The sequence below is a fragment of the Nicotiana tomentosiformis genome, chromosome 3 (genome assembly GCF_000390325.3).
Source record: "Nicotiana tomentosiformis chromosome 3, ASM39032v3, whole genome shotgun sequence".
Lineage (NCBI taxonomy): Eukaryota > Viridiplantae > Streptophyta > Magnoliopsida > Solanales > Solanaceae > Nicotiana > Nicotiana tomentosiformis.
This window is the reverse complement of record NC_090814.1, coordinates 143,869,394-143,889,919: the sequence shown is the minus strand read 5'-3', so window position 1 is coordinate 143,889,919 and position 20,526 is coordinate 143,869,394. Positions and strand designations below refer to the sequence as shown.

General features: G+C 32.7%; 3 protein-coding genes across 6 annotated transcripts; all 3 read right to left on the bottom strand.

Annotated features, from left to right (window-relative positions):
- Positions 1–1,255: 1,255 nt before the first annotated feature.
- On the bottom strand, positions 1,256–1,948 carry LOC104118501 (uncharacterized). The gene has a single exon (XM_018778366.3). The coding sequence runs from the start codon at positions 1,946–1,948 to the stop codon at positions 1,256–1,258; it is 693 nt and encodes a 230-aa protein (XP_018633882.1).
- Positions 1,949–8,250: 6,302 nt separating this feature from the next.
- LOC104118502 (probable inactive nicotinamidase At3g16190) lies at positions 8,251–11,431 on the bottom strand. 3 transcript variants are annotated; one of them, XM_009629752.4, is made up of 5 exons: positions 11,244–11,429; positions 11,030–11,143; positions 10,322–10,556; positions 10,100–10,216; positions 8,251–8,584 (listed from the first exon to the last, which is right to left on the bottom strand). In XM_009629752.4, the coding sequence occupies exons 1-5, from the start codon at positions 11,301–11,303 to the stop codon at positions 8,499–8,501; spliced, it is 612 nt and encodes a 203-aa protein (XP_009628047.1). In that variant the 5' UTR covers positions 11,304–11,429; the 3' UTR covers positions 8,251–8,498. The 3 variants fall into 3 exon arrangements, with proteins under 3 accessions (XP_009628047.1, XP_009628048.1, XP_070053859.1); XM_009629753.4 differs by having other exon boundaries at positions 11,030–11,124; positions 11,244–11,423; XM_070197758.1 differs by lacking the exon at positions 11,030–11,143 and having other exon boundaries at positions 11,244–11,431.
- Positions 11,432–14,666: 3,235 nt separating this feature from the next.
- On the bottom strand, positions 14,667–19,399 carry LOC104118503 (transcription factor bHLH68-like). Of its 2 annotated transcripts, none has more exons than XM_009629755.4 (7): positions 19,050–19,399; positions 18,036–18,357; positions 17,583–17,657; positions 17,199–17,270; positions 16,783–16,848; positions 16,058–16,120; positions 14,667–15,244 (listed from the first exon to the last, which is right to left on the bottom strand). In XM_009629755.4, exons 1-7 carry the CDS (start codon positions 19,250–19,252, stop codon positions 15,113–15,115), a joined length of 933 nt encoding a protein of 310 aa, XP_009628050.1. In that variant the 5' UTR covers positions 19,253–19,399; the 3' UTR covers positions 14,667–15,112. The 2 variants fall into 2 exon arrangements, with proteins under 2 accessions (XP_009628050.1, XP_009628051.1); XM_009629756.4 differs by having other exon boundaries at positions 17,199–17,264.
- Positions 19,400–20,526: the final 1,127 nt, after the last annotated feature.

Below are 20,526 nucleotides of genomic sequence, written 5' to 3'. Positions count from 1 at the left end.
TTTGGTAAACAAATGTTTTAAGTTTAATTGCAAAAAAAAAAAAAAAAAAAAAAAAAAAACATAAACAAGATCTGCTAACCGACACAAGATGTCTGTTTTTTGCTGTCAAGCAAAATAAAAATTACTCTATTTCTGATCAATGACAAATACATTTTTTGTCTGTATTCAGTTCTCATTAAAATTGAGCCATTTTAAAAGTAACTCCAATTTGATTCAAAACAATATATTTAATTGTCTATATTGTGAAAAGGCATTTTTTGAGGAAAATTTTACATAGATACTTTGCTTGCTTATTTTTCTAAAAACATTTTTTATGATTTTTTTTCTGTTTTTGTATTAATTTTCTCCTTACATAAAACATATTTATAAATGACTTCTTCTAATTTTAACCTTACATTTATTTTATTATATTAGGTATAAAATGAAAAGATCTTTAATGTTACTTAGAATTTTGCAAATAATTTTTATTCATAAAGTTATATCTTTAAAAATATTAATTTTGAACTCATTTTTGGACAAAGGTTGGTGCAATTATTATTAATGGATTTCAACTGTAACATTACGTTGGCATCATCATAGAGATGTAATTAACCTCATAAGGAAATCATTATTCAATTTCAAGTTCAAACTAATATTTTGTACCTAAATTAAAGAATTATTTAACGTTAGGGCCGGTGTTTACAAATTAAAAGAAAAGGTATTATAGTTAATTTTACATATTATCCTAAATATTACGGACATCACTTGATTTCATAGGATTAATTCTAGACTAGTCATATATAAGAAATTAACTGTTCTTTGTCAAAGTAACCGAGGTAGCATCTCTGTAGTTTTGCCTGCTCGATCTTGCTAATAAACTCATTTTAATTACATACGGATAGAGAGAGAGGAAAGTTCAGTACACGAACGCTAATCCTAAATTAAATATTACAGCTTGTTCCGTAATTCATATATATGTTCTTTGCATATTACAGATGGGAAAGTTGGAGATGTTCTTAACTTTTTTTGTCCTCGGTTAAGTTTCATACTCTCTACTGTCTCTAGGGGGGTACTAATTTAATAAGGGCTCATTAGGTTCACATATCGAAATAGTAGTCCAACCCCTACTTGAAAAAAAAAAAAAAAAAAAGAGGAAAGAATTAATAACCATACTGGTACTTATAATCCTATTATCTTCACCAAAAAGAATCAATTGCAACCAAATTCATGTGAAGAAAAAATTTACAAGGAAGGATCAGCAAATCAACTGAAATTTTCAGTCACTTGTAACTCTCATGACGATTCTAGTTCTTTTCTCTCCACCCATAGTCACATTCCTCACCCCCAACACCTTACACTTCCGAAACAATTTCACCACTTCCTCCACCTCTTCGCCGCCGCACTCTTCCACAGCCACTACACACGCGCCGCCAACTCTCACCGCTCTCTCCATTTCCCTAACATATCTATCCGGAAACAATGCCCGATCCAGATAAGAGCTAAAACCGAGATCAAACGCATTATCAAAAAACGGCAGATTATGCGGATCCGCACGGCTGACTAGCGGCGGTGAGTCCACAAGCTCAACTCCCGTTACGTCGCGAAAGCCCATTTCTTTTAGGGCCATAACAGCAGGACCCGGCCCGGCGGTGACCACAAGGGCCCGCGAATGTTTAGAAAATAGATTTTTTTCCTGTAGAGTTTGGAACTGAGCTTTAAATGAATCAACTGTTTGGATCCAGGCTTTTGTAGACCATAAACGACGGTTGTGTTTTCTTATGGAGGTTTTAGCTCGGTTGGAGAAATCGCAGGTGGATTTGGGGAAACGGTGGTGTGGCTTAGGTTTGGTGAGATTAGGATTAACGCAGGTTTCAGGGGTTTTAATGAAGAGGAGGAAAAGGATAAGGGTGGCTAAAATGAGGAAGGCTAAAGATAGCTTGTTGAGGAAGCTTTGGACGTATCTATCCATTGTTGTTTGCATGCATTTCGATCTATATATCCATTGTTGTTTGATGAAGATTGAAAGGGAGTGATGAAACATTGCCGTTTTACAAGGATGAACGATAGTTTGTTCAGTTGGGAAAATGTATTCGAAGGATTATGATACATACCAGGAATTTTCGCAAGGTATTCAAATTTTAAAAAAAGTAAAACCAAAACAAATGAATTCATTTGTTTAATATTTGTTATGATTTGGTTTATATATTTAAGCAAATCAACTTAGTTTATTTAGATTTTTTGTAAGTAAAAGTTGAACCACTGAAACAAAACAACCTAATTATTGTTGGTAAGCCTTTTAACGGGGATATGAGTATAATCACACGCATACTAATTACGGACAGCTCTTGATTTCATAGGATTAATTCTAGACTAGTTATTTATAAGAAATTAACTGTTTTTTGTCAAAGTAACCGAGGTAGCATCTCTGTAGTTTTGCCTGCTCGATCTTGCTAATAAACTCATTTTAATTACACACGGAGAGAGTGAGAAGTTCATTACACGAACACTAATCCTAAATTAAATATTTGAGCAGGCCAGTGATTAAAGGTGGCATATCTAAAAGGTAAACCCTTCGTCCAATTACGTGCTTAAAACTTATGTTGATCCACTAAAATGTAGTACTACTACTAAATTTGTTCTCTGTGTTATAAAATGAAAGCAACTTAGTAAAGCATGAACAAGACATATTGTTATGAAATAAAAGTAATTTAGTAAAACATGAACAAGAAATGGAGATAAAGAGAAGGAAGAGATTTTCTTCTTCAATTGTGTGTATCTTCCTATCTATTACAAAGCCTTTATATAGGCATGAAAAGTGAAGAAACATTTGTCATTGAATATGTCATTAAGCATAGAAATATGTCATTAAACATTTGAGAAGATCATGGAGGAAGAGTAGACATCCACCATAATTTGATTTTTCTTATAACACTTCCCCTTGGATGTCCATAGATAATGTGCCTCGTTAAAACCTTATTAAGAAAAAACCCTATGGGAAAAAAAATTCTAGTGAAGGAAAAAGAGTATACATGTTTAGAAATTCGCCTTTTAATTGCCTCGTTAAAAATATTGCAAGGAAAACCCAGTGGGACAAAACCTTGTAAGGGAAAAAGAGTACAACGCGTATTAACTCCCCCTGATGAGAGAATCAATTCACATCCTTGAGCCTTCACATCCCAATCTTGTACACTAGTTTCTTGAAGGTTGACGTGGGTAGAGATTTGGTGAACAGATTAGCCATATTATCACTTGAACGGATCTGTTTCACATTGATATCACCATTCTTTTGAAGATCATGTGTGAAAAATAACTTTGGTGAAATTTGCTTTGTCCTATCCCCTTTATAAATCCTCCCTTCAATTGGGCTATGCATGTTGTATTGTCTTCATACAAAATTGTGGGTAGTTTATCACACTTCAAACCATATTTGTCTCGAATAAAGTATATTATAGACCTCAACCATACACATTCTCGACTTGCTTCATGAATAGCAATTATCTCAGCATGATTAGATGAAGTAGCCACGATTGATTGCTTAGTCGATCGCCAAGATATGGCAGTGCCTCCATATGTAAACACATAGCCTGTTTGAGATCGAGCCTTGTGCGAGTCATATAAATACCTAGCATCGACATAACCAACAAGATCGGGACTACAATCATTGCCATAAAATAATCTCATATGGTAGTCCCTTTTAGATATCGCAATATGTGTTTGATTCCATTCCAATATCTCCTTGTAGGAGCAGAGCTATATCTTGTTAAGACATTAACTAAAAAAGTTATGTCAGACCTTGTAATGTTAGAAAGATATATTAGTGCACCAATTGCACTAAGATATGGTACTTCGGGACCAATAAGCTCTTCATTATTTTTATGAGGTCGGAATGGATGTACTTTATCTATATATAATCACTTTAAAATTATTTTAGTGTATGCTGATTGATGGACAAAAACTCCATCTTTCATATACTCAATTTGTAGACCAAGACAAAATTCTGTCTTTCCAAGATCTTTCATTTCAAATTCTTTCTTTAAATAGTCTACTGCTTTAGGAAGCTCTACTACTTTAGGAAGCTCCCTAGGAGTTGCAATGATATTTAAATCATTAACATACACGGTGATTATAACAAATTTAGATCCATATCTTTTTATAAAGATACAAGGACAAATTGAATCCTTCTTGTACCCTTTTTTCAACAGGTACTCACTCAGGCGACTATACCACATGAGCCCTGATTGTTTCAATCCGTATAAGAATTTTTGAAGCTTTATTTAATAAATTTCTTGGAAACCTTAATATGCTTCAGAACAATTTAAATCCTTTAATGATTTTTATTATACGCATATCACGTTTTTCTTATATTGCAAGATTAAAACCTGAAATGACGACATCCACCACATGAGAACATGTCTCTATATAATCAATGCCATGATATTTACAAATTTTTTTGTGACACAAGTCGTCTTTATGTTTATCGACTTGCCTTTTTTTCCGCACAAGAACGCATTTATACCTCCACTGGCTTTATACTTTTAGGTGTTGGGACTATCCGTCCAACTTCATATTTTTCAGGTGAAATCAATTTTCATTGCGTATTTTTCATTTAGCCAATCATTTATTTGTCCAAATTTCATGATAGATTTGAGCTCAAGATCCTCGTCAATATTAATAATATTGAGCGCTACATTAAATTAACAATATCGTCGACGATCATTTTATATCGGTTCTACTATTACCCAATAAAGACATAACTTATTGAGATCTCTTTATCTTATTATTTTCAGGTACCTGAGCCTTTCCCATGAGGTCTTATGAAGTGTTATGTCGTGGTGCTCTTCTAGAGCATTTGCCTCTTTATTATGACCATCTTGAACATTTGCTCCTCTCCTTTTTAAATGAGTTTTATCTTTGGAACCGATTAGTCTATTATGCTTCATGCATGCCATAGACTCTATTCATTATGAACTTTATTTTATTTGGAGCATTAGCAGCTGAATATGATATTTAACTTTGGGTCAGCAAATACGCCTGGCAATATTTTGCAAATGAATTATCCCTTGAACTTCAAGTTCACATTTTCTCATACGAGGATCGAGATGTACTCATAATAATTCATTACATGCATTACTTTTTTAGCTGCCTATTTTCTCCCCCTATTGTTGGGATCACCGACACATATCCCTAGCCTTATTTGGGGATCCATCTTTGTACATTGTGGTGGAATAATTAAATCATATAGCACATTCATATTTCTAGATGGAAATTATTTGGTTCTTGACTCTGAATCGATTGTGATAGGGAGAACTTATCTTAATTTGGCTAGATGCGTACAAGTACTGTTGTATATTAAATAATACATCACATACCAAATTTTATTTTGGAAATTTTGTTCTCATAACTAATGGTTTAGTTATAATTGGAGGCATACAATTTCTGCTAAACCAACTTGGATTTAAACCAGTATTATCAAGATAAATAATCATAATTTATATTTTGGAACTGTGCTCTAATAATTTGAGCAACCAATCTTGCAAAAGCCAAACTTCAAGTTGACAACAAATGCACATGTGACCAAAGAATAGATGTATCTATTAAAACCATATAATAGTAAACGGTCCACATGGAAGGTGACTGGGCCCATATATTTATCACCTTTTATTCGTTCCAGAAATCAAGGGATTCAATCCCAACCTTAATTGGTATATCATGAGAATAAGCAGCACAAGAGAATTCTTGAAGAATCTTATATTTCTTCAATATATGCCAATGTAATTCTCAATTAATTTTTTCGCATCATAATTGAATCGAGATGGTCAACCGGTCATGCCAACTAATATTTATTTCAGTAAACCTTTAGTTTACTTGTGGCTTGTGATTGCATCATCATGCTTATACTTGTGTAGTACAAATAGAAGAAAAGTCAGGTAACCTTTTATATTTACCCGGTATGATTATAGTAATATAAAGATATTCAATCTTCTTTTCATTTATAGTCTCAATATGCCAACTACTTTGGCTAATATATTTGTAAATCAAAATATTTTTTTTTGAGATTTACTACAATATTAATGTCATAAATAATTTCATTCATCCGGTTAGTAACAAATTAGTTCTTTCAGAGCTCTTAACTGCTTTTGTACTACAAGATCTTTTGTCACACCATCCAAATAATGAATGTCTCCTTCACAAAGAGAATCATATCATAATAATTGTCATGTTCAAAATCATCACAAGCAAAATAATTTCTTGCTTTAATTTTGCTTTTAATAACTATCATAAGGCATGACAAAATATTTTTGGCGTATCATATGTATTCGACCAATGATATATTTATGTAACTATACAATAATATTCATTATCTTTCTTTGTCTCAAACCTCTCTTAGAGGCGAGTTGTAGTATTTATCCAACTATGCACAAGTACATTATTATGCATAATCTTTATCATATATATATATTTTCACATTCACTTTCAGGAATGAGTATCAATCTCAATGTTTATCACAAGTCACATTCTCTTCAAAGAATTTCTCCCTTTTTATAATTACCATAGTGATAACTATTATTATTTTGGCCTTTCGCACGCCCACATTCATTGGTCAACCACTTGTCTTTATTCAGACTTATCATGCACTGCTATCACATTCACTTCAAGAATGGAGCAAATCAAGTGGGACAAGCTTCATGCTTTTTCATGAAAATTACATTATTTTTTCTTTAGTTATTATTATTATTATTATCAATATGGTGCATTATGACTCAAACCCAATGCCTTACCCATATAAAGGCATGCTAGGCCATAATGCGTTGGAACTTGAATCCAACGTCTTTTCATCAACATAGTGCATTGGGACTTGAACCCATTGTCTTACCCTCAATCTTTGGCATAATAGGCCAAAATTTACTAGGATTCGCACTCGAGTCTTTAAAATATTATTACTTTATAATTATAGGCATAAGTAAATTAACTTTCAAGAAGATATATATAACTATTTCAATCTTGAAACAGTTCCTCTGCAACAAAAATGCTAGTTAGGATATATGTCAATTTTGCTTTCAATGAAATACATCATGTTATGGCAAAAATATTATTACTAAATTACCTTAATAGTTATCTATCATAATATGTAAAAGGTGAGAACATATATATACGTTGGAATATTATCTTTGTCCTATAAGAGATGTAGCAAATAAAGACATACCTTTCCAGTTCTTTATTTCACTGGATACAATTGAAAAAAATATTTTTACTAAACACTGCACATAAAACTAATGCAAAAATATGAAAGTATGAATGGGTTTAGATGGATGTAAAACTTATCTTTGTATTATCATCCAAGACATTTTTCATTGTACTTGATCTCATTGTCTGCTTATAATTTACATAGTCTTGACGTAGAAGATCATGAAATGAGCAATTCGCGCTGATAACGTGTTATAAAATGAAAGCAACTTAGTAAAACATGAACAAGACATGTTGTTATGAAATAAAAGCAATTTAGTAAAACATGAACAAGAAATGGAGATAGAGAGAAGGAAGAGATTTTCTTCTTCAATTGTGTGTATCTTCCTATCTATTACGAGGCCTTTATATAGGCATAAAAAGTGAAGCAAAATTTGTCATTGAATATGTCATTAAGCATAGAAATATGTCATTGAATATGTCATTAAGCATTTGAGAAGATCGTGGAGAAAGAGTAGACATCTACCATAATTTAATTTTTCTTATAACACTCTGCACTTTTTAGTGCTTTTTCTCAATGTTTTTATGATAGAGTGTACTTTTCCTCAGTATTCTATTACCAAAAAAATCCTTAAAGTGGAAGATTAACCTTAAATCTCTAACAAAATTAAATTTAATGAGAGCAATCTTTTTTCCACTACCAAAGTCAATATTGCCAATACATAATAATTAATAATAACAACAAATCCAGTACTCCTAGAATTCGGAGACATACTTGATAAATTAATATAATAGTAAATATTTTGAAGGAAATAAACTTCAAACGGGCTAGTCACAAGGTGGACCGATAACAGGTTGTCATGGAAGTAGTAGTAATCAATTTTAGTCCAGAGGCGAAGCCAATTAAATGTAATGGATTTGGAATTCTAACCCGTTTATGTCACTGAGTTCTAAATTAATAATTTTTACATAGATATCTTAAGACAAACAAAAATTACTGGATTCGATCGAACCCGGAAGAGTCATGCTAGCTCCGCCCCTGATTTTAGTCGTAGCCATAGGCCGTGAGTATAACGTACTAACAAGTCCAGAAGTTCGGGTATATATTTGCCAGAAAGGTCCACAAATAAACGTGTCAAGTCATATTGCCGGTTACAATAACCAAATAACAATCAAACCCCAAAACTTATACTAGTAACTAATGTACACGGGGAAAGAAGAAACAGATTAGATCCAACAGATGAAGGTAAATATGTCGATCCAGAAAATAGAAAAAAATTCGGACATGCTGTTCCAGATTTATTGCTTTTATACATAATCTGCGTCTGATTTAACTAGCACTTGTATTGCTCCTTAGACCGGCACCATTCTTCTAACGTAGGAGTTGCCACCCCCACATTTTTCATGTCAAATATGTTCGCTGCAACACAAAAAAAACAGCACAGCTATCAGCAGCTTGAGATGGATTATAAATGATCCAAACATCTGCTTTTGCTTTAAATGAATCCAGGTGAGATCGATGTCAAATTAGCTTTTAAAGAACCAAGATCATGGGTTCACATGAGCTTATGTTTTAAGTTTCAGTTTCACTTAGGCCAAAGCAGGAAAAACTAGTTTCATTAAAAATAGGATTGCTAAGAGCCTAAGACCACCAAAACACAGCAGAACAGATCCGCCAATTAAACTGAAAGGCTGGATCGCTGCTCTCAAATGAGGAAGAGACCAATAATTCTTTCACCCTACAAATGGAACTTACAGGAATTGTCATGTAAGACACAATTTAATGTCTAAATTAGCAAAGTACATAAAAATACCGAAATCGCAAGGAACAAAGCAGTGAAAACCAACAGAAGCAGTGAAACTTAGTTTAAGTCTGGAAATCTTTCCGCTGTCCACCTCCAACCTAGCCCCCAAAGAAGAAAATGTGAAAAGAAAGTCTCAGGTTGTACCTCACCATTCACAGATGAAAAACTGACTCTTATTAGAGTTGGATCTGGTTTACAAATAGAGGAATACATCCAATCACCAATGGTATACTAAAACTGTTATTATTAAATACATATATTTTTTTATAGACAAATGATGACCATTGGCAGTCTCCTAGTTTGAACGCTATAATTGTTCCATGATCTAGACAGTTTGAAGGACCGGTACCATGTCTGACTTCTCTACGACTTGTGCAAGCAGCTGCTGCCAAGGGCAAACACGAATAGTCGAAAATAGCTCATATGTTTTAGTGAATGTCGTAGTGCAAAACATGATTACAGTTGAAAGTTATTGTTTGATATACTTTCAGAGTTCTTCTGTATTTCCTGAATATTCGAGTTTATGGCTTAGATAAGTATGGATCCAAACTTAAGATTATTGCTTAGAAAAGTATGGATCTGAACCATTTTACACAGTAATTTCTTAATTTCAAGCTTTCCGAGGCAGAAAATAAGGCCACCTGGGTGTCTTGACTTTCAAATATGTGGAATATTGATCTATGCATCTAAGTGCAAATAAACTTCACAAGATTTATGTGGTTCGGCAATTTTTGCCTAATCCAAGCCACAAAGAAAACAGTTTTATTAGCCTAACACGCTTCTCATCAACCGCTAAAATTCAATGGCTGTAGTCCTAATTTTAAACCATCCTCACCATCTACAAAGTAAGCATAAATGCATGTATCGAGGATGAGGAGAAATGTCGACCCCTGTGGTCTGAACTTATGATCCGGTTAAGTGATCGTCAATTGTAATTTTTAACCATTTAAAATAAGATATTGTATAAAGTTATTTAATAGTTAATACTAATCAAGTCCGCTCATACCTAGATTAAAGGGCAAGTAGCCATATGCTATTTAGAAAAAACAGTTCAATAAGTAAAGAAGCACCTAAACGTCTGCTTTGTGAAATCTGTTACCCTTCACTAGGTGCTGGGGAATAATACATACCGATATGTATATCAGGAGTAGCAGCAGCTGTGGCATCTATAATGACCGTAACACGTTCATAGTCCAATGCTACAGCATCAAAGACAGTCTGCCGTATGCAGTTTGGAGTTTGAACACCTAAACAAGAAAATTTATCAGCCATTTGACAAATACAAACACATCAGTTAATCGAACCATAAAGTCTATAGCTGGAGAAAAACTCGATTATAAGTATCCAATTACCAATAATGACCAAGTTGGTAATGCCAATGCCCTGAAGATACGAATGAAGGTTCGTGTTAAAAAATGCACTGAACCGTGTTTTCACCAATTTGTAATCATCTTCCTCAATAACAAGCCCATCAACTAGCTCTGCCCCCACACTACCCTTTGATGTTGGTTTTGGTTTTCCATCACCATATAAATGCCGACGAAACAATTCAACATCTCTACCTAATTGATCATGCTCACGGACAACCTACAACAAATGGGCCACATGGGATTTGTATGTTAGTAACAAGTTTAACTTCCACACACTGGCAGTCTATAATAAAAGGGCAGCCCAGTGCACTAAGCTCCCGCTATACGCGGGGTCCAGGGAAGGGCCGGACCACAAGGGTGTGTTGTACGCAGCCTAACCCTGCATTTCTGCAAGAGGCTGTTTCCACGGCTCGAAGCCGTCACATGGCGGCAACTTTACCGGCAGTCTATAATGTCACCTAAAAAATAACTACGCGTAACAATTCACATAAACTAGAACTAGTAACCTAAAAATAAGGCTGCTTGCACATTGTAATAAGTTAAAGTACATGGATAGTGTAAATATATATAAGTTTGCACAGTCAGTTAAATCCGTCAATAATTCCTGTTAATCAAAGAAAGATTTTAACTTTGCAGCTAAAAAGGCAAAGAAAAAGGGCTGTGACAAATTTAGGAGCAAGTTAAGAATACCCAAATAATGGGGATGCCGCGGCTTCTTGTAACCTCAACGGTCTTGATAACGTTAGGAACAATAGCTTCGCCTCCTTTAACTAGCATAGGAGCACCTGGTAGTACAAAATCTTTCTGGAAATATAAGTAAAAATTATATATTGTCAAATAAATCAAGAAATTCGAAGAAATGATTGCTTTTATGCTGAATAAGAAGAATATAACAAAGATATACCTGCATGTCTATGACAAGAAGAGCAGTTTTGTTCCATTTACAACCATTTTCTGAGGCCATTTGCTGATTACAAACTTTGAATTGCCAGAAAGATTTGAGACTAACAAGTCTTGCTTTGATCGGTCTCGAGTTTATCCCCTCCACCCAGTTTCAACACTTTCAACTAATCATTACTTTGTTAATATTTCGAACTTGGTTGGGCCAGGCTAATTAATTGGGATCTTTATACAAATAGCCTTCACGGTAGATTATACATTCATTATACGCGATTATACATATATAATTCATAAATAATACATATATTATACTTTGATCGCCTATTTTTAGTTTAATTGGTTGGCTTGACGGTTATTTGGGTTAATTTTTCCTTTTTTTCTTTCACTCGGTGAATATTTTATCTACAGATCCATTGGGCTTTGGTCTAGGCCTGGTGCAATCACTTCTCTATGGTGGCCTTTTGCTTTAACTGGTATGTTTTCCTCCTCCTATTTATTCACCAAACACCCCCCCCCCCCCTCCCCCGGATATTTAGTATAATTCATTTAACTGTTCTTTATAAGTTTATATAGATCTTACATTTTAATAAATAACCCACCCAAAGATTACTTGAGCTGAGATGGGCTAGGTCAAAATAGGTTAACAAGCGGATCATAACCCAACTCGTCCAATTTTTATCAAGTAATAATATTTTTTTTCTTTATTTTCTTACCATTTATTTAATTACCAAACAAAACTAATAAAACTTTTTATTCTTTATTATAGCTATATATAACATAAAAACAACAACAACAAAAAAATTCAAAAATATTTTGATAAGGTTTCTCATGGGTCAATTTGAGCTACATTTTAGCTCATTTAGGCTACATTTTAGCCCAAATTTAAATGGGCTGAATTGGTAGGTCAAATGGGCTGAGTAAAAAAAAAATAGGTATTTTACCTAGCTATACTATATTAAAAACTTATTTACCTATATTCTTTATGTTTTGCAGTTTTTAATAAGTATCTAGGTTTTTCTTATAACTTGTATACATTGCTTCTTAAAAGGTTCCTAATCATTATTAGAGTCTTCAATTAAAGGATTCAATTACATCTTTTCCTTTTTTCCCCTTTCTCCTCTTCTCTCTCCTTTTTTAAAAAATCAAAATTCCTTAATCTACGTCCAGAATCTCCATATTCTCTCTTCACCATTGCCGACAGTTTTATATTATTAAAAAATATTCAGAAATTGTATGATAACTATATCATAATTGTAGTTGAATTGTATCAGATACATCAATGCCTAAAACATAAATGTATCAACATGTATCACAATTGTATCTAACTTGTATCGGGTACATTAATACCCAAAATAATACCTGATACAATACTAATAAATTAATATACAGTTATCATATTTGTGATACAAATTGTGAAATTCGTCACGAATTCACAACTGCTCGTAACAATATACAATGAATACACAACAATCATACATTTGTAATACAATTTCTCTAACAAATTATGATACATATACAATTATAATACAATCCCGATATATTTTCTAAAAAATTATGATACAATTATGATCTTCATCGTCCTCAAGTTTCAATCACAACTCTACACTAAAAATTAAATATATTAGTATTATAATTGTATTAGTATTGTATCCACAACTTACCCACAACTTAATTGTGGAGCAAAATTTTGAATTTCTTCTGTATTGTATAAAAAAAAGAAAGAGATTTTGGATGATTGAAAGAGAGAAATCGGATATCAAAAGCTTCAGAAGAGGAAATAATCTGCAATTTTGAGGGGATAACAGTAGATGATTGAAAGAGAGAAATCGGATATCAAAAGCTTTGGAAGATGAGTGAGTAAGCGAGATTTTTGGGTTAGAAAGATTTTGGGTATAAGTGGGTAAGGGAGAACTCTTACGGTGGGTAAGTACAAATTTGGGTAATTGTTAAAGGAAGAGAGAAGATGTTTTTATAATCCTTTGGAAAAGGAAGAGAATCTTAAATGTAGGGGGATTATGTGTAAGTGATATGCTATATTTAAGGTATGTTGCATTTTTTTTATTTTTTTATTTTATGATTTTGTATAAAACTAATAAATATAGATATATAAAGTAATTAACAAGGAATCTAAATTATAGTAGTAAATAAATTTCTAACATAGTATAGCTAGGTAAAAATTTCAAAAAAATAGGCGAGTCGTTGACGTGCTTAAACTTGGGGGGTCATGTTCTTTTGGGCTAATTTTGACACCCCTTAGCTGAGCTGGTGATGTGATAAACGGAGTTAAGCGCCATCATTAACATGCTAATGGATGTTCTTGGAATATCCGATCAGAATAAACATAATGCAAATCATGAGCAAAAGCTCCACATTTTTAATATAGAAACCAAATTAAACTATATTCTATTGAATGTAAGATTATAGAACTTGGCCGTCCAGCCACTCCCAAAGAAAAACAATTAACATATATAAATATATACTAATAACACTTTTAATAAAGCACAAGTAGACAACATAATGATACTATTTTCTTCCTTTGTGATATTTTAGCATGATCATGACTTGATGATTGTATTGACCTGTGTTTAGCCACATTTATAAATTTTGCTGTTTGTTGGACATTATGGACATTACCGATAGTCCCTTCACTTTTTGCATTCCTTTTCTTTTTTAAATCATTTTCTCTTTGTTAGTGGAAAACGATTGTGGAATGACCTATGCATATCCCACACTCAGTACTCAGTAGTCTAGCCTGTCTAGGATAGATTCCCCCTCCCCCCCCCCACACCTTTTTCGTACCACATAGTAGTAAACTTTTGTATTATATATTTGTGGTGTCCGGAACCATTTGTGTACATACACCTGGATATCACAGATATCGGTAATTTTCATTAAAACTTAACTTGGACAAATGAGAATTAGAAATCAACTGATATTTTTTCTACGCTGAACTTAATTCCTCATGATTTTCAACCTACTATTAAGCAGTACCCTTGGATGCCACATATTATATATATATATATATATATATATATATATATATATATATATATATATATATGTTGGTGTACATCTCTTTTTAATATTATAAGCAAAAGGAAAATGCTTTCTTTTTTCACAAAATTTTGATGATTAATTACATCATGTAAGAATTGCAACTTGTCCCTAATACTGTGAATGGATTGGGAACAAGAAGCATGGGCGGAGCTAAAAGCCGAAATACGAGTTCGATCTATGTATTAAGAAATTCATTCAAAATATGTACAAAAATAAAATTCAGAACTCAATTAATAACACCTATACTCGCTTAGTCTAAGATATATAAAGCATTTTAACTGGCAGCGTATGCATTTTTGTTTAATTCATTGTAGATACACTTAGATATTTGCGTAGGTTAGCTTGGAAGCTGTATGGAACTCAAAAATAGTAGGTTTAGTGTGTTGCTTGAAGAAGAAAGATCAATATTCTTGAATCTAGCAATTGAATTCAAAGTACATATACAACACTTGCAAGCTAGCTTATAGTACTGTTTATAATTATTCATGAAATAAAATGATCATATTGGCATTGACCATAAAATACCACTTTATCATTGTTCCTAAATACTTAGCTAGAAAGGCAAATATATAGCATCAGCAACAGTCAGCCCTGACTTCAGCAGCATATATTGAGAGTGACTGCTTCTGATGTTATATCATATATTTCATCATATCATCACTTCATCATCATTAACTTTAATTTGACTTGTGATCTATGTTGCGCAAGTCTCTTTAAATTGTCGCTAGATATCTTACGGATCCTTCAAAAGTAATACGTATTGAAATATCCGGAGTGCGACAGTATTTTAGAGAGTCCGATCAACATAATTTGATCTTATAAATATCCTCCACCTAGTGCTGGAGCCCAGTAATCGGCAACAATGTCATTTCCAACATGTTGTGTGCAAGATATAGGAGCCAAGCACAGCCCTCTACTCCTCAAATCCTTGGCTCTATGCTGAGAATCCTACAAAATTTATTTCAAAATCATATAACTATGAAAAATTTGAAGGAGATTTAATAGTTGCCGGAAAAAAAATGAAGCTATTTGATAATTGTTGTTATTAGTGCTGATAACTAGCTAAATTATTAGTACTTCTATATGAATAAAAGGGACTCATTTAAAATTTTCATCACTCGTTTCTTGAGCAGAACAAGCTAACGTTTGGATATAGATTTAATTAAAACTTGAAAAAAGAATTTTTCAAAGTTATGTTAAAAAATAGTTTTTGAAAGTTGAATTTGTGTTTTGATATTCATTTTATTTCAAAAACAATTAAAATTTTATGAGTGGAAGAAAAATTGTTATCCAAAAATTGCCCTAAATCAGTTTTTGGATACTTGAAATTTTATTTCAATTTTTTTACAAACTGATCAAATTCTATGAACAAATAACAATTTTTTTCAAAGAGATCATGTCGTTCAAGAACTTCAATAATTGTTTGAATTCATAAAGTTGGCAACTTTCGCACCTTAGGACAATTTCTTTTTGAAAAGGAAATTTTGACACTAACGCAAAGCATCTCAAAGCTTGCTTTTTGGCGAGGGATCCAATAAAGCAGCCACATGATCAAATTCGTTGGATAATAAACAACTATAGTATTTTTCTTGAATCATGGTAGAAAATTGTTATTCATTAATATCAAATTAATCCAATATATGATTAGTGTGACATGCACGTGTATGATGGATGTGAAAGAGAAGAGGGAATATAATCTTGGTCGTTCATTGGAAAATGTGAAGAAAACAAACAACTCATGAGATCGATATATATACTCACAGATTGTTGGTGAGTGTGACCCATGCTTCCTGCTACATTGCCCATGTATGGAGAGCTCAATGCCTGCATATGTAGTGCACGAACAGAAAAAAAAAATTAACCAAAAAAGCTGTTGAAAAAAGAAACTATACATTTCGTTTCATTTTATAGGACAATGTTTGATTATATATAAAATTGAGAAAATAAAAAGACTTTTATAAGCTCATACGGAATGTGTCCTAAGAACTTGTGATTTCATACGCGTCATAATATTTTATGGCTATATAAGATATAAAATAAAAAGTTTAAAATTAAAGAATTTTAAAATACAAAAATATAAAAGGAAATAATGTCATACTATAAATAAAATAAAATAGAGGAAGTAGTTTCATAGCAGCGATAATTTTTTTCCTTCTCTAATTTGAGGATACTTAGAATTTTTGCGTGAAAATAAATGACTCTCGGAACGAATATCTTGATTCTCGCATCCGTAAAGAACTTAATGAAATATGATACTTCGTGTGAATTGTAGAATCCATAAATATACGTGAACTCACGATCTTTCTGTCAAACCAGATATTTTAAATATGTATTTTATAGAATTGATCTAATATTATATGTTGACATCCATCCTCCACAAATGTTGAATGATATTGATTCTCACTTAATACTTTTTTAATATTAGATCCGCCTCCGACAAATCGTATATATATGGAAAGTAGGTTAAGAAATAGAAGAGGAGAGACCTGAATTTGACCCTGAAGGAATCTGATGTAGCCAATAGCTTCTGACAAGACGGAGGCTGTGTCAGTCTGCAAAAGAGTAAACATGCATATTCCATGCCTTAGCATTAATCCAAACTCGGCGTAAATATTATAAATGTATAACTATGACTTTCTTTTATTGATCATTCTCTTTAATTTCTTTTTTTGTCAGATCTTTTTCTGAAGATAACTTTAAAGACAATGCTTCATGGGTATATATATTAAAGCAAAAGTGAAAGATTAAAATCTGTTTCTGTAATCTCCTTTTATGGGTTTCATCATAAACTGTCAGCACTACTAAATTGACTCTACATAATTAGTCTATTATATTCCTTGCTATGAGAGATCGAGCTAAGTAGCACAAATTAAGAGACTGTACTAAGTTTAATTTACTTTACCTTTCCAAATGGAGAAACAAGTTGGTGGAGTGCTGTTATCCTATCCCCTAGCTTCTCTTTTCTTACCTGCAGCTTAGAATATATATATATAAACAAATTAAACTATATATATATATTAGTGAGGACTTCATGAACTCTTCATGCATAGTTTTCAGCTATATGTTGCTCAGAGCTATTAAAAAATGGTTCGTGTCGAATCCTTCAGTATTTTTGGAGAATACAACACGGATACGGTAACATATTTTTGAAAGTCCGAGTAATATGGCTTTTTAATGACTTGCTTGATCAGCAGGTGCAAGAGACTTATTCAACAAAATATATAATTACATTGAATTAGAATTAAAGATTAATGGGGGATATGGAATTAATAGAGAATTATATTACCTTGAGAGATGGTTGAGCTGAGGAATGCTGAATTCTAGCCTTCTTTGTTACCCCTCCACTGCGTGTGCTGTTACACTTTCAAAGTAAAAAAAAAAGGTTAAGCAAAACATACTTTGAGAGCTAAAAAGAGAAAAATAGTGACACCTAGCAAAGCGAGTAAATACACCTGAATTAATCATCTTTTCTTATGATTAATTCGTTTGGCTAATGATAGAGTAATTTGGCATTTATCATAAAATTACCTTTTCCTTTTGGAATGTTACTTATGTACTTATTGACTTTATGCAAAGATAAAGATGAAAAATCCACTTTTCGAAATAACCTAAATTAACACTCATCCAACTATTTAAACTAAAATAGTGGACGGATATTATTTTTTTATAATCATTATATAAAGCAAATAGTGAATCTGACCCGTTATTTGGTTAAAGATCTATCCCTTTCTTTTCTTACCTCGGATGAATGGTCTGGATGTTGATGCTTGACTTCCACCTTACTGGTAATTTTATTACCAGAAAAATTCAAAATATCATGGCTTAAATTTGTGGTAACACAAGAGTTAGCTGGTGATGAAGCTGCTGGCAAATCTTGGTAATTACTGTACAATACTTGGCCCACTACTTGTGGTTTTACATCAACAACAGGAACCCTAAAACTAGAAGATGATGGATTGATGGGATTCAAACTTTGGACTTCTTCCCACTTCTCCTGCAGCTTCTTGTACTGATGAAAATGACTCATACCAGACTTTTCTTGTTCACCCGATAATCCAGACCTGCAATTTAAATAGGGACAAAATAAGAAGGAAAAAAATTAAAGTTTCACCAAGTCAAAACACCACACTCATGACTTGGATTAACACATAATCCACATAAAATGATCAAGTACAACAGAAATAGTTAGGGAGGTAGTTTGTGACGATGATTTTTCAATCTTATCTTCTAGGTAATTTAGAATGCTTATACATGAAGTTGTTTAATTTTGCCGTGTGGTTAGACTTTATTACGGATTTTTTTACCACATTTTTTATAGGGTCCTTTTATCTCGTCCTTCTCTAAGCTCTGGTCATAAAAGAAGGAAACGAAAAGAAAGTATAAGTAAAAACTGGTTTTCATGATGTCTATATCTATCTATTAAAAAACTCAAAACTCATACCATGGAAGTTCTTTGGAAATCCAAAAGTAATTGGCAAAGAAAGACTCTTTATTTCGCACTACAAAACTTTTTAGTCTTTGAAGTTTGATAACAAATAACATGGTAAATACAAAGACTACAAATGTTTAGGGTAACATATTTAAACCCTCTACACAAATTAAACTGATTGTTTTTCTACCGTCACAAGGTAAGAATAAGGCATGAGTACACATCATCCTCCCAGACCTCATTTCACTGTGGTTGTTGTTGTTGTACACAAATTAAACTGGCTATAACAACCAAGAAAAACCAAAAGAGTTAAAGAGTATTTACAGAAGTAGCTGGCTCCATGAGCGAGGGAAATCTTGGCTTGGAATATTAATATCAGCCAAAAAATTAGAAGATCCATAAAAAAGCTGAGACGACGACGAAGAAGAAGAAGAAGAAGAAGAAGAAAAGTGCTGAGATTCATGATTGGGATGCATGCTTCCGTTCATCATCATGCTCCACCAGTTATTTGTAGGATTTCCAGCCATCAGTTACCTACTACTGATTATTGTAGCTAGAAACACATCTTAATATTTAAGGGGAAAAAAAATCCTATCTTTCTTTCTTTCTTTCTTTTTAGCTAGCTTTACATATGAGTAGCTAGCTTTGTCTGTCTTCTTTCCTTGTGTGAGCACCAAAACGAAACTTAGTTGAAGCTTTCAGGTCTCTATTTGCTTTTCTCAGAAGAGGTAGAAGAAACCAATATGTCCCTTTCAAATATATATTTACTTAGTAGTATTTCTTACTTGTGGGGTTGACTAGCTTTGAGGTTTTATTTTTTTGTTTTCCTCTCTAGCTAGCTCTTCCATCGATCGTTCAATTATATGTGTACTTATTCTTCTTTATTTTGAAAAATTTCTTGCTTTAGCTTTACTGTAAAGTGGGGGCAAGAAAAGGCTGGTGGGGGAGTGTTTTCAGGACATTAAAAAACAAATGCTCGTGGGGTTTTAATTCCTTGATTTGGGGTGACGTGGTAACTTTGGGATTGTTTATTTTCTCCAACTAGCTATACATATGTCGAGCTGCCTTCATTGCTAGGTCATATCATATTATTATCATCTAAAGGAGATCATGCACTTTTCCGGAGTAATAACCGATCAACTTTTAATTTCTATACACTAATTGTATAAGAAAAAATTATATTATCAGATTATTTACATGCAGCTTTCACAACTAATGAAATTACACGTTATCAATATATATCTGCTGCCTACTTTAAGTTTTGTTCATATATAGTCTAGTAATGATGTCTATCTTCCCTGTTTTGAGAGGTTACTTTCTCACGTCCAAGTAAATAACATGTTGAGACAAAATTTTATTGCTCGAGCAAACGGCTAGTTGTATGACAATTCATCTTACTCGGCTAAGACAGTTAACTCGTACACTCTTACATAGTCATTTTGAGGTATAGTTGTTGGTAAAAGTGGATGGATTAATTTCACGTAGGTAGTAGAAGTCAAGGAGAGTAGCATGTACAGTCAAATCTTTCTATAAGTCTAGTTTTGTTCTGATACTATTATTTTTACTTGAAAAATTCTTTATTTTCAAGTAAAAAGTGAAAGAAGAGAATATCATGGTGTCCTAGTCAATTTTAACCTCAAATAAAAAGTTCATCTCAGTAAATTTATTTCTTTGTGTCGCCTAATGGAAAGAAGAAAAGATATGATAACCTTTCAAATAGTCGTTCAACTTTAAGGGTATTATCACTTTTAGCTCGTGTCAGAAACTATTTACATATGGTAGCCGAAAAAGTATATAAAAC

Excerpts from the sequence above, each read along its gene's own strand:
- LOC104118501 (XM_018778366.3), bottom strand. The coding sequence starts at position 1,948 with ATGGATAGATACGTCCAAAGCTTCCTCAACAAGCTATCTTTAGCCTTC.
- LOC104118503 (XM_009629755.4), bottom strand. The coding sequence starts at position 19,252 with ATGGCTGGAAATCCTACAAATAACTGGTGGAGCATGATGATGAACGGA. Across the intron at positions 16,121-16,782 it reads TCCTTCAGGGTCAAATTCAG|GCATTGAGCTCTCCATACAT; the intron begins GTCTCTCCTCTT and ends CTACATATGCAG. Across the intron at positions 15,245-16,057 it reads GTCACACTCACCAACAATCT|GATTCTCAGCATAGAGCCAA; the intron begins GTGAGTATATAT and ends TAAATTTTGTAG.
- LOC104118502 (XM_009629752.4), bottom strand. The coding sequence starts at position 11,303 with ATGGCCTCAGAAAATGGTTGTAAATGGAACAAAACTGCTCTTCTTGTC. Across the intron at positions 11,144-11,243 it reads TTCTTGTCATAGACATGCAG|AAAGATTTTGTACTACCAGG; the intron begins GTATATCTTTGT and ends TTATATTTCCAG. Across the intron at positions 8,585-10,099 it reads TACTCCTGATATACATATCG|CGAACATATTTGACATGAAA; the intron begins GTATGTATTATT and ends TTTGTGTTGCAG.